The sequence below is a fragment of the Penicillium samsonianum genome, assembly GCF_028829775.1.
Source record: "Penicillium samsonianum strain IBT 33392 chromosome Unknown utg000004l_segment0_segment0, whole genome shotgun sequence".
Taxonomy (NCBI): Eukaryota; Fungi; Ascomycota; class Eurotiomycetes; order Eurotiales; family Aspergillaceae; genus Penicillium; species Penicillium samsonianum.
In genome coordinates this window covers 2,919,992-2,933,010 of record NW_026643262.1, presented here as the reverse complement: position 1 = coordinate 2,933,010, position 13,019 = coordinate 2,919,992, and the positions used below count along the sequence as shown (strand labels likewise).

The 13,019-nt window shown below is 49.3% G+C and overlaps 4 protein-coding genes across 4 annotated transcripts; 2 read left to right on the top strand and 2 right to left on the bottom strand.

The window, feature by feature from the left end:
* Positions 1-494: 494 nt before the first annotated feature.
* On the bottom strand, positions 495-4,429 carry N7471_008022 (uncharacterized protein; the record flags this gene model as incomplete). The annotated part of the gene is made up of 4 exons (XM_057280741.1): positions 495-681; positions 739-3,693; positions 3,745-3,893; positions 3,950-4,429. 4 exons carry the CDS (start codon positions 4,427-4,429, stop codon positions 495-497), a joined length of 3,771 nt encoding a protein of 1,256 aa, XP_057135001.1.
* A 470-nt stretch (positions 4,430-4,899) lies between these two features.
* Positions 4,900-6,383, top strand: N7471_008021 (ubiquitin C-terminal hydrolase 37; the record flags this gene model as incomplete). Its single annotated transcript, XM_057280740.1, has 6 exons — positions 4,900-5,025; positions 5,076-5,170; positions 5,235-5,334; positions 5,391-5,572; positions 5,624-5,802; positions 5,851-6,383. 6 exons carry the CDS (start codon positions 4,900-4,902, stop codon positions 6,381-6,383), a joined length of 1,215 nt encoding a protein of 404 aa, XP_057135000.1.
* A 656-nt stretch (positions 6,384-7,039) lies between these two features.
* N7471_008020 (putative oxysterol binding protein (Orp8)) lies at positions 7,040-8,628 on the top strand (the record flags this gene model as incomplete). The annotated part of the gene is made up of 6 exons (XM_057280739.1): positions 7,040-7,116; positions 7,206-7,282; positions 7,342-7,381; positions 7,438-7,507; positions 7,560-7,619; positions 7,678-8,628. The coding sequence occupies 6 exons, from the start codon at positions 7,040-7,042 to the stop codon at positions 8,626-8,628; spliced, it is 1,275 nt and encodes a 424-aa protein (XP_057134999.1).
* Positions 8,629-8,979: 351 nt separating this feature from the next.
* N7471_008019 (condensin subunit YCS4) lies at positions 8,980-12,834 on the bottom strand (the record flags this gene model as incomplete). Its single annotated transcript, XM_057280738.1, has 6 exons — positions 8,980-9,150; positions 9,208-11,598; positions 11,645-11,786; positions 11,837-11,960; positions 12,012-12,514; positions 12,599-12,834. The coding sequence occupies 6 exons, from the start codon at positions 12,832-12,834 to the stop codon at positions 8,980-8,982; spliced, it is 3,567 nt and encodes a 1,188-aa protein (XP_057134998.1).
* Between the last annotated feature and the right edge of the window lie 185 nt (positions 12,835-13,019).

Sequence of the window (13,019 nt, the reverse complement as noted above, 5' to 3'; positions counted from 1 at the left end):
AGATGTGCCCGTATGCTCCTCAAGAGCTAGCGAACTGGAAGGGCACCTGTGAGATCTACGATGTTGAGGAGATGTCAGATTGGCCGATAGAATACCCGGCTATCTACGACACCTTCTACATATGAGCCTGGACTTCACTTGAGCTGAACTGCTTGCATTGCTTCTTAATAGGTCGACTTAGCCTTATTCCAAGTATATCTGTTATTGTCTCTGTCATATGCCTGGGTGGGAACAGGCTCGTAATACACCTAGGCTTAAATTGACACCAACAGAGCTTAGATTTGAAAGTCAGATGTGACCGTCTTTGTAGACAAAGTTGAATTAGTTGGACAGAAAGCATGTAGATATCTGAAACTGAAGTGCTAGCGCCGCTGCAATGCAACAAATTGGAAATAAAAAATAAAAAAATAGAGCCAAAAGGCAAGGTAAATAACAAGATTCATAAAAACACCAAGTATTACACCACATTCATCACATCATTTGATTTCTCTGCTTCATCTGTCCAACTTGCCCGACGGGGTCTGGGAAGAGAATGAACAGTACTTGTCCTTGATCGCGATAACCTCGTAAGTTCCCTCATCAGAGGTCTTGATGGTCTTGATGTTTTCGTAGGAGATGTCGTGCTTAATATCAAGGATCTCCGACTTCTTTCCCTTGCGAACATTGGAACTGCGGATGTATCTGTGGAATGTTAGTAGACTGCGGTACAGACAACATGGGTAGAGGCTATTAACTTACGTGAATTCGAATGGTGGTGTACCCCAGAACTCGAAGTGAAGCTCGGCTTCTCCACCCTCATGGATGTCCACCACCGATTCTTTGCCCTTGCTGATCCGCACGCTTGGCATAGCGTGGATGATCTTGGTGATGTCTTTGTGGGCCTTACATTTCCCACTGGCCCCGTCACTGACGGCATTGATAGTGAACTGACCGGGAAGCTCCGCAATACGACGGAAATTAGAGGTTTGAGTAGTGGCCTTGCGCTTAGCACCGTCAAAGGTATAGAACACGTCGAATGGACCATGGCCTGACAGCGAGAATGAAAGTCGTTCGCCCACACAGTAGTCCACCTTGGACTCGAGCGGGATAATGGTAGGAACATCGGAGATGGCGACCCGCACCGAGGAGGCATCGAGGTCAGTGGTCTTTTGACATCCTCTAGAATCGCGAACCTTGTGGATGCTGACTTGGTGTTGCCCCAAGTCAAGATGGCGACGAGGAATCAGCAGTTTGTGGCGATTGGAATTAATCTTGGGAATTGTGACAATCTCCGGTTTGGCATTCGAGTGGTGTTTGATGTTGATCTCCAGGGAGAACGGTGGGACACCCTCCAAAGTAATGGGGATGGATTCCTCGCCGTTGATGTCTTCCTTGCAGAAGCCAAAAACGTGGCCAGGTTGGTCGAATTTAGCGGATGGTAGCGGGTTGACCTTTTGTGTCACAACCATAGCTTTGCTCTTGGGATCATGGTCGTAAAGGCTGTCACCAACTTGTGTGAACTTGTAACTGTATTCTCCAGCCTCGGAGGTATCCATCTCCATAGAAGTCACATGAAGGGCGGACTTCAAAGCCCGTGGTTTCGCCGCAGAGAATCCTCCACGGTCCGCCTTGCGTCGCTTCTCGTATTGAACACTGTATGGAGGATTGCCCGACAGCCGAACCTCAAGGCTATCATCGTCACCTTGACAGACCTCAGACTTTGCAAACTCCTTAGCGACTCCAATGGGAGAGCCGTCTAGGGCAGTGATTTGGGGCCGTGGAATCCACGAGACCTCAAACTCATTTGCAGACTGGTCCACGGTTCCAGGACAACCAACGTCAAATACTTCGCTGATCTCATAAAGACCCTGCTTGTCGACGGTCAAGATACTGTTTTCGTCCCAAAAGTTTTTCTGAACAGGCGCCGAGTCCACGTCAACGTTCTTATACTTGACAGTCCAAGGGCGTTCGCCACTCAGCCTCAATGGAATCTCAATCTTGGAGCCCTGCAAAGCCAAGACACTTCTTTTCTTGTCAATCTGACCGAAAGAGACATGCGGGGGCTGTGACCGGGCTTCAATATTGAGACTGTCCTTGAGAGTTCGTTTGCAACCAGACTTATCCTTGACGCTGGTCAGAGACACGGTGTAGTCACCACCACTGGTCAGTTTGTCAGTCGTGATAGTTGCCACATCGGTTTCGGATTCCAGTGTCTTTCTCAGTCTCTTCCCATTGTGGACGATCTCATACTGCAAGACCCAAGGTGCCTCTCCAAGGAAAGACACCTCCACAGAAATCGATTCACCGAAACAGGCGGTTCTCAAATTTCTTGATAGGAAATGAGCCGAAGCCGGTGGTTTCACATCTTGTTCAAGCACCGGTATCTTGAGAGACCGTGGCGAGTACACGGCATCCTCGATGTCTATGAAGCGATAGGTGTATGAGCCGGCTTCCGACGGGGTGAAATCGAGCTGCGTGCGCATTCCATCGATGGCTTGTACTTTAGAAACAACGCCCTTGGAGCTCTCAATGCTGTATCGGAGCGAGAATGGAGGCGATCCCGTGAGATCCAGATCCACGAGTAACCCAATAGCGTTGTTGGCACAGCGGTCAAATATCTTTTCAGCCTTGACCGTCAATTCTGGCTCAGGCGGGTTAAGCAAATAGCAAGATGAAGGCTCGAGGATCTCTCCTGGACAAAATTTGGTAGAGATTGATGTCAAGGCATACAAACCAGGCTCTTTGATGTCCAAAGTCTGATTCATATGCTTGAGATCGACGGTCTGTTCATGTGCTGCTTCTTGGTTGTTTCCTGTGAACGAATAACCGACCGAAAAAGGACCATCGCTAGTATATGCGTGGCCATCAGGATGGAAGCTGAGGGGGAACCTTGTGCTATCTCCCTTGGCCACTTGCAGCGGATTCTGAGAATTGCAGTTTTGCAGTGACAACTGCGGGCGCTCGTGAACAGAAAACTGGTACCACTGGGAGTGCGATTTTGTGGACGGTCGGTCTCCATCATCAAAGATGGTAGAATAATTGGCCACGTTTCCAATAGCATCATGGACCTCTTCGATAGTGTAAAACCATTCTCCGCCGTCATTCAATGATTCGTTCAATGGGACCTCAATCTTTTGACTCTGCGCCCATGAAACGTCGGGCTGGTTGATGCTGTACAGAGCAGCAGTAGTTCTTCCATTGAGCAGCGGAGAGCGCAGATGATCGGGCTGGATGTTGAGGACCGAGAATCCACGATCGAGATTGTTGACCTGGCGACTGTATTTGATCTTCAACGGAGGCGTGCCTTCCACCTCCAGTTTGAAGTCGGACAATTCTCCTCTGCACTTGTCGATGTGTGAGTTTCTGATCAAGGCTCGCGGGCAAGAGACCACCAGCGCATCAAATGTTCGCGTATGAACATCAAGCTGAGACTCGTCCACCACCCGTTGAAGACGATAGACACCAGTCTTGCGCACAGGGAAGAGCAAGTCGCGATGGAGTTGACCAGGAACATGCTTCTTTTCCGCTTGCTTTTTGAGGGTCTTCAACTGCTTCGCCGGAATGCTAATGGTTTCATTTTCGCCAGTGTTAAGATCCAGACGCAACACTTCGATCAGGACCGGGTCGGTCTGGTTGACACGTATGGGCAGGTCGATTGTGGATTGGAGAGAATCAAGACAAAGAGAGTTCCGATCCGGATTGAGGACGGCGGATCTATTATAAAGTCAGCATGATCTTAGGTATATTTGAACGGGATAAACTTACCCCTCCGGCAGAATGTGCACAATTTGCCTTCCTAGGATCAATGACGCATTGTGAATGATATCGCCGGGCTTGACCCTGCGCTCAGAAACGGATAATTCGCGATCGTATGCCACCTTTACTAGTCCAGTAATCCATGCAGCCCAAGGAATCTGCAGCTATTAGCGAGGGCCGATCAGCAGTCTAAAAAAAAAAAAGAAAAACTTACTGGGATGCGGAACATCAAAAAGACATTGCCCACAGCATGAAGCAGGAATAGAGTGAGCGTGGTCGGGAATGCCCACTCCAGCCAAGGTATGCGAAGAGCCTGCAGCCCGACCAAGAAGATTCCATCTATCGTGGCCCATTTCAACAACAACCAGGTTGAATCTAGGTCATCGGATGCGGTCAAGGACTCATAAATCCGCCATGCATTCAGGGCAAAATATATTGCAACGACATAGAGTCGTTGGGAGGGAGCATCGATCACATTGGTGGGGATCAGTGGCACATCGGTGTTTGCGTTCGGGGGTGATAGTCTCGACGCCTTGGAGGCCGATTTGGATGCTGATCTGAGTGGCGTTCGCACAGCCCGGGGCTCTCGCGGCTGTGATCGCGAAGGAGTCTCAAAGAGCTTTCTCCTTCCAGTTCCAGGAATTGTTTTAGGAGTCTGCGGAAAGGCAGAGGGGAGGAGGGGAGTGCCGTTCATGGCATGCTGTGGTTGCCGGACCTGGCGAAAGACGGAGGGGATGTAGTTAGAGCGCAATGCTGGATCTTCTAAAGCTGTAATAGGTCTTAATGAAGTTGTATGAATCTGTATGAAGCTGTCCAGTGGCAATTCGCGCCTACAGCAGATAGAAAAGAAAGAGACAAAAAAAAGTTGGAGACGCGGGAAGCGCGTCGGGAGAAGCTCGGTCCACTCACATATGACCTAACCGCTTCCATTGTCTGTGTATTGTCTACGTCTATCTCTATTGTCTACCTGTTTCTTATAAAGATCTCATATTTCTCAATATCTGAGAGACTGCCTCTATTTCTGTTTTTTCTCTCTAGTGAGAAGAGCAAACCTATTATCCTATTATCATCTCAGGGACTCCTTTTATCATAGCTTCTTCTCATTTCAATCTCATCTTGAAGCTCTACAATTCCACTCCCTACCACTACTTTTGAAAAGTCAACATGGGCTCTAGAGTCAAAAGGCGCCGCCTGACGGATCCAGCAGATCTCAGTGACGATATCTGCCAGCCTGCGTCCCGTCTGGAAAAAGACAGCTGGAATGGATTTTGCGAAATCGAATCAGAACCGGTACGTTTACCTGGCAATGGTATTAGCAGATCTTTGCTTATGAGATTTAGGCCTTGTTTAATGTAATGCTACGTGAATTTGGGGTCAAGGGTGTAAAGATCCAAGAAGTCGTTTCTCTCGATGAAGAAATGATGGCATTCCTGAAGTATGTTGCTCGCAGCCCCTCACTGTGCTCTTATATACGGACCTTAATGGCTGACCATGAGCAGTAATCCTGTTTATGGCTTGATTTTTCTCTTCCGCTGGCGTGAAGATAACGATGGAAAGCAAGAAGCGACTTGCCCTGACGGCCTGTGGTTCGCAAACCAGGTCAGTCCCCTATTTTTTATTAAGGTTGAATCGTTCCTTGCTGATTATATATATAGACCGCCAACAATGCTTGTGCCAGCGTAGCACTACTAAACATTATCAACAACATCCCAGATATTGATCTGGGAGAGAATCTACGGTCCTTCAAGGAATTCACCATGCCTTTCACCCCAGCCCTGCGTGGGGATGCAATCAACAACTTTGAGTTTGTCAAAAGGATACACAACTCATATGCACGGTATGCCATTTGATTTTGTTCTTTACCAGTCAAATACTGACTAAATATTAGAAAAATGGACATTCTCAATTCAGATCTACAGCTCAAGACCGAAGCTACCACTAGGAAAAAGGGGTCCAAGGAACAGGCTGTTGAGGAATCTGATGCCACCTTCCATTTCATTGCATTTATGCCTGTGATGGGCCAGCTGTGGAAATTCGATGGTCTGGAGCGACAGCCACGAGCACTTGGTATGTACCACAACAATCATGCTGGGAGGATCCTGCTAACTTCAGTAGGGGAATGTTCTGAAGACGACTGGCTGGAACTGGTCAAACCCAACCTTCTGGACCGAATGGCTGCATACGAAGAAGAAGAAATTGAATTCTCAATTTTAGGACTTGTGCGGGACCCCCTGCCTGATCTCATCAACGACTTGGCTGTCAACGTGAGAACCTTGGAAATTATCAACCAGCGTGCCACATTCCCGTGCATATCATCAGATACGCTCGCTTTGGATGAAACTGTACTTGGCCCTGATCCTTCCCTATCTCTGACACGGGAAGATATCGATGCGGCAATGATCCCCCAGGAAACCCTCGATGATTACCAAACGTGGTCCGATGAGAAGTTGCAGGAGTATCAGCAGAAGATAACCAAGAGGCAGCGAGAACTTCGTGCACGCATTCGTGAAGAGCAGCAGTCCCACCGGTCGGATGACGAGTACGCAGCCGGACGACGGTTTGACTATGGGCCAGCGGTACGGACGTGGCTTCGACGCTTGGCACAGAAGCAGCAGCTGCAGGAGCTGTCCGCCCTCGTGGCCTACTGATTGGATGACCTTTGAAAGCTTCAGAAAATCACGTTATACCTTGTATGATACTCCCCTTTCTATTTAATATGTTCATTCTCGGTTCTTATCAACCTGGTGACGTAGTGACGTGACCTCCTTTTTATCGTATATTCCCGGGTCCCTTCAAGTTTATCTGCAAGGTGTTGAATAGTTCCATGTAGGCAGCCACCATTCTAAAAATACGCAATATATAAGAAACTTAGGAAACCTAGGAAACATAAGAAAAATAAGAAACATATGTACTCCGTAAGAATAACACTGAAACGCCTTTCAAATTGTTTCAAAAAAAAAAAGCCCTTGGAAGTTACGCCTGAGGTACCCCACTGGGCAAAAAATAGTTCAAACGTCACCGCCTCGAATGTTGTTGAGGTGCTTCTCTTTCCAACCTCCTTTTTGGATGATCTGTGACTTTGGCGTGGGACTTTTCGTGGGAAACTTCAACTACAGTATTATCCTTGTTTCGGCATAGAGGCAGGCCCGAGAGACACTAAATCCCCCCCCCCCCCCCCCTTCTCAACGACCTCTCTTCAATTTGCCACACTTTCTACCCTTTCTATTCTGCTGAACGCCCAGTTCTCTCTCTCTCTCTCTCTCTCTCTCTTTTTTCTCTAATCCTCATCGCTTGAACATACACCATGTCTGCCACCACAGTGCCTGAAAAGGCACCAGATGATTCCTCCAAGCTGAAGACCTTCCTCTCCATCCTTCGAAAGTATGCAACCCTTCATTTCCCCACCCCGCACCGCTGCGCCGCGCAACACAGATAGCCAGACGCCAGACGCTAATATGATTGGGAACTAGGTTCGTCGGTGTGGCAGATATCGCTTCGGTTCGTTTTTCACTGCCGGCGCAACTGCTGGAGCCTCGACCAAACTTGGGTAGGTCATTGTTCGTGTTACGCTGTGCGGGGTTGGTGCTGACTGTGGATGGCGACAAGAATATTGGCATTACCTAGATCGACCAGAGACGTTTGCGAGGTCAGCAAATATACCCATATGTGGCGGACGCTTGTGTGCTGACCCAGGAGCTACAGCATTGGCAAATCGGATGATGACCTAGGTCGGATGTTGGAAGTGTTGCGGTTCTGGTTTACCAAGGATCTGGTATGTTTCCGGCTCCTCAGATTCACTCGACCACTTATTAATCTTGCTGCAGAAATACGTCAAGGGGAAACCGTGTAAACCATACAACTCAACCTTGGGTGAATTCTTCCGAGTGAGTATCAGTGTCTTCGGCATTTCATGCATGGCATTCCATTGCTAACACCCTTTAGTGCAGCTGGGACGTTAGCGACAATATCCCCGAAGAAGGAAACCTCCCCGGCATCAAAGCAAGCTCCAATGGATCCTCCACCGTAACCGACGGCGACGAGAAAGTCAAAGTATGCTATCTCACAGAACAGACCTCCCACCACCCCCCAGTCTCAGCGTTCTACATCGACTGTCCCGAACGAGGCGTCTCAGCGCGCGGATTCGACCAGATCAGCGCCAAGTTCACTGGCACCAGTATCCGCGTGGGCCCCGGCCAGCACAACCTCGGAATCTTTGTGAATATCGAAAAGAGGGACAACGAGGAATACCAGTTGACCCACCCAAACGCCCACTTGGGAGGAATATTGCGCGGAGCGCTTTCAGTCACAGTCGCCGACACATGCTACGTCAGCTGCCCTAAAACGGGCCTGAAGGCGATCCTGCAGTACATGGAAGAGGGCTGGATTGGCCGGTCACAGAATAAGCTCGAGGGCGTGATCTTCCGCTATAACCCGGACAAGGATACGATCGTTCGACTGAAAGATGTACCAGAGAGCGACATCGTCACTCGCATCACCGGTTCTTGGCATGGAAAGATATACTTCACTCCGGCGGACACTAAAGAGCCCCGTCTGCTCATCGACATCACTCCGCTTCAACCCGTCCCAAAGAACCTGCCTCCATCCGAAGAACAGCTGTCCAACGAGTCGTTGAAGTTCTGGTCGGGTGTCACGAACGCCATTGTCGATAAGCAGTTCAATCAGGCTACCAAGCTCAAGCAGGATATTGAGGAACGGCAACGGCAGCGGGCTGCGGAGCGCATCGAAAAGGGCACTGAGTGGAACCCCCGGTTCTTCACTGGCGCGGTGACGCCGCTGGGTAAGCCGGAGCTCACGGAAGAGGGACAAAAGGTTCTGGAGGGAATCCGCTCGGGCGAGTTCGCTTTGACAGAAAGTACAGTGCAGGGCGCATAGATATAATTATGTTTCCCTTGACAGTGTAAGCAACTTTGGCGTATCTGGCATGCGACCATACAAACCATTGAACTCGGCGTCTCTTTGTTGTTTTTCCTTCCGTTTTGATCTCTTTTTGGTTATACTCTTATTCCCACATACTTAGATATTATTCTCTAGAAATCTGTTTGAATAGCTGCAATGCCATTCCATTGTGGTGATTACAAAATTGAACAGAATAGTATATCATACATAGGTTCAATAGAACGATTAATCCTATTCATAAAGAATTACAACCTTTGGTCCAAAAGACTAACGCCGCCAGACTCCAATCATCAAGTACATCAACACATAATCCATCTCAGATCAGCCTCAGGCTGCGGCACTGACGACCTTGAACCCTGTACTGACGGTCTTGGTAATCTCCTCATTCTTATGCGGCAGAAGAGACAGGGCATATGCAACATCGTTCCACTGTCGCTCTGTTTCGCAGCGAGGAAGTCGAGCGGCCAGCTTGTCGGCCAGCTGGCGAGCGTGTTTTTCCTAGGCCAACATTAGCATAGGTCATTAGAAATTAAAAAGAGAAAGAAAAAAACATACCTTCTCGACAAAACCGATCAAGAACTTGACGATACGGCGGAGAGACGCTTCATCCAGGTTGCGCTCTGCACTCAACAGGCTGAACATGTCAACAAAGTGGTTGTACACGGCATTATCCTTGGTCGCCAGTTCCGTGAAGAACATGCGAGCCAGATCGGCAATCTTTTTGTCATCATCCTCCAGACATTTCGCCATCTCGCCCAGTTGTCCCTTGACCTTGACTTGACCAGCCAAGATGAGGAAGGTAAGGGTCATAAGACAGGTGCGCTTGACGGAGTCATCGTCGTCATTCAAACGACGGTAGAGGAAATCGGTGTTCTCATCGATGAGGTGGTTGAAGCAAACGGCCATGTCGCCCAGCGCAATCACAGCATTGCTACGGACGATAGGATCTTCGGACCGCTCCATGATAGTGATGAGGAGTGGCAGGTTCTTCTCACAGTACTCGGCAGACACGCACATGAGCTTGGCAAGGCAAAGGGTCGCAGAGGCCTGCAGGTCACGATCCGGGTAGGAGTTGTTGTTGGCCAAAATCTCTACTACTAGCGGGCCGAATTTGGCCAAGAGGGAGTTCGCTCCATAGAGTAGTTCACGTTCGCGGATATGGGCCATAGCATCCTGGAAGTCGTCTTCTGTTGTTCCGCCAATGAGATCTAGTTCGTCCTCTTCGGCGTTGTCTTCTTTCTGAGGGGCAGTGGCTGCTTTGTTCTTCTCTTGTTCGACTTTACGGCGTTTGAAGTCGAGTTCACACAGCTCTAAATGCACGATCTGCTTGATTGCCACGTGACCAACGACGTACAGCAGCTGCGAGAGTGCAGCAGATGCTGGCTTGGGCTTGGATTCCTGCCCCTCAGTGGATGCAGTCCCAGGTCGTTGCTGCTCCTCTTCTCCGGTGAAAGAGGCATGGGAGGAAGGTGGGCGTTGTTGAAGATGTGGCGCAAAGACGAATCTGGTCTTTCGTCGGAGGATATCAGAGCAAAGAACGTCGGGATGCTTGGACAAAGTGTAAATGGCGTTGAGCGCGTGCTCTGCCACTCCATACCATTCCTTACTGGACGTCTCGATCTCAAGCATGGCGACCAGCTTGACCAAAACAGAGTGGTCGCTGGCGAGCTTAGGAATGCCAACAACCTCCTTTGATTTGGCTTGACGTCCGGGGATCATGCGCCGCAAAGCAATACAAGTGTACTTGGCGAGCACAAGGTCAGCCCTTCCTAAGTTACCCAGACCGATGCGCAGCATAGCCTCAATCTCTTTCACCACGACCTCTGCATCTGCCAGGGCAAGCATTCCGAGGACAATGATCGAACCCCTGCGCTGAGTCCGTGAGATTTCCTTCTTCTGGACACTGTAAACTTGCCATAGCTTGGCGATGACTGCCTCGGATACGTTTCCAGCCTTCATCATCGTGCTGAGCAACTGCTCGAGGCAGGTCAGTTCTGCAGGAGTTGCACCAAACGTCAAACTGATCATGTTGCGGGCGATGTAGTTTGCAGCATCGTTGGGTGTGAAAGAGCCCGGTGCATCGAAGAAAAGGCCCTTGTAACAATCAATCAGATGTGTCTGAACGCCCTTTCCTTCGTCGCTGTTGCCCTTGGTCCAAATCAGGCGCAGCATACGGCGAATCCCACCGCGGGCAGTCTCGATTTTGTACGCATCAAGAACAACAAAGAAATCCATGGCTTCAATAACCTCACTCTTGTTCCGGGATGAAAGTAACTGTGTGACGATGGTGGATCCGGAGTGAAGCACTTCAATGAACCGGATGGCCTCGTTGTAATACTTCCTCGTCAGTTGGAGGCGTGTCATCAATTCAGAGGTGGCCGCCTGTTCTGCGGCTTTCTGCACAGCAACGGCCTTCTCTTCATCACTCATCCTGGGCGCTTTCGATGGAGAATCATCTGGAATCTGGGTAGCATCATCCAATAATTCAGGGTCAACCTGAGTCATGTCGCCTGCCTCAAAGCCAGGCGTTTCAGGAGGACGCAGGGCATTCAACTCGGCGTCGACAGAGTCCAGTCTATCTGTCCACTCCTTGTATGAGAGGAGCCCACCATGCATAACACTGAAAGGATGTGTGGAAACAAGCTTGGATAGAAGTTTGATCGCATTGCGTCGCACATTGCTGCTCTTATCCTCCAAACTTCTGGCGGCGAGTTCCGCTGCAGCCTGTCGCCTCTTCGGGAACTTCTGCTCCAGATCGCAGATTCGCATGAATACCTGTATCGCGCGACAGCGGCAGTAAGGGTTGATGTCAAGGAATCTTTCTTCTAGTACGTCGAAAAAGGCGTTGATCTGGGTCTTATAATTATCACTGCGTTCTTCCTGTCGGCTGAGATCGGAAATAAGGTTTCCGCAGACCTCGATCACTGCACAGCGCAGAGTATATGCCTGTACTTGTTAGTGGAGCTTTGGGAAAACCGAAAGTGTTACGTACGTCGCTATCTAGCTGTTTGGCCAGAAGGGTCATTTGCTTGATGATCAATCTGGGCGCAAGTTCGGACAATTTGATAATAAATGTCGATACAGACTTGGGACCTCTCGTATCATTAGAATTAAATTCCTTGTTTCCGAGCTCCCTGCATGTCAAGTTAGCAACTATCCGACCAGTTCGCTGATATAATCTCACTTCAGGATCTCGTCGGAAAGCTGTGGATAGTCGTATTGTTCTGCCAGAATATGGAGGAATTCGGCCATGGGCTCGGAGAGATGCTCAAAGTAAGTCAAGCTCTGCACAATCGAAGTTTGAGCCCCTATGCGAAAGTCAGCTATCACTCAACCGGGATATGCATCAGGTCACCTACCAAACGCCTGGCCATGGTGCTTGACTGCGATGCAAAGAACCTTGAAAGCATGCATGCGAATGGCCATACTCTTCACCCGCTGCTCGCTCTCAAGAACCAGGTAAATTGTGCGCGTGAATAGGGTAATAAAAGTGTCACGATCCGAAGTAGTCAAAAAAATGCGTCCTAGCTTGAGCTTCATCACTTTGCACATGGTCTCCATGGATATTTGAATCTGCGGCGTCCAATCCCACTGGCCACTGTTGGCGGATTTCTTGGATTTTGGCCCTCCTCGTCGCACGGGTGCTGCTTCAGTGGGCTTCTCTGCAGCCTTGACCTCTACGGCAGACAAGGCCCACTGGAGAAGGAACCCGTACATCTCCAGAAGCTGCTTGTGGTGTTGAATGGCATCCTGCTCGTCGGATTCAAGGTCTCCATGGATAATATCTGCCTCAACGGAGAGACCAGAAACAACCAAATCCAAAAGTTTGCTCAAGTACTTTGCAGGAAGAAGGGTCGCGTATCTGCAAGAGTGAAAAGGATCGTCAGATTCGAGTCCAGGCGGGCGCCAGCCTCCATGGGCAAGTTGGGAAGGGACCGGGGCGCACTTTAGTAAAAATTGTAGCGAGTCAAATAATGATGCTCGTGTTAATCCTTCGGGGTTCTCCGCCACGGCATCCACGATCGGATTCAAGATGCTGTCAATCAGCGCTGGCGAAAGTTGATCAGGATCCGATTCACAATCTAGGAGTTCCGGGTCCGCATCAGGAGTCGGGATCGAAGCGGGATCACTCAAGTAATACTTGAGCGATTCATTTATGTTGAATTGTATTCTGTCCTCCATTGTCGCGGGTGTTAAAAAGAGAAAAAGAGGTGAAAGCGGGGAGGAAAGCCGATTTGTTGATAAGCTCCATTTGTTTGGCTTTTGCCCTTTTTGGTTCAACTTATGTAACCACGCAGTCATATTTTACCGCTAGTGCTGCAAGACCCTTTTATTATGTACCGTACCGCCTTGTATTGATCGATTTT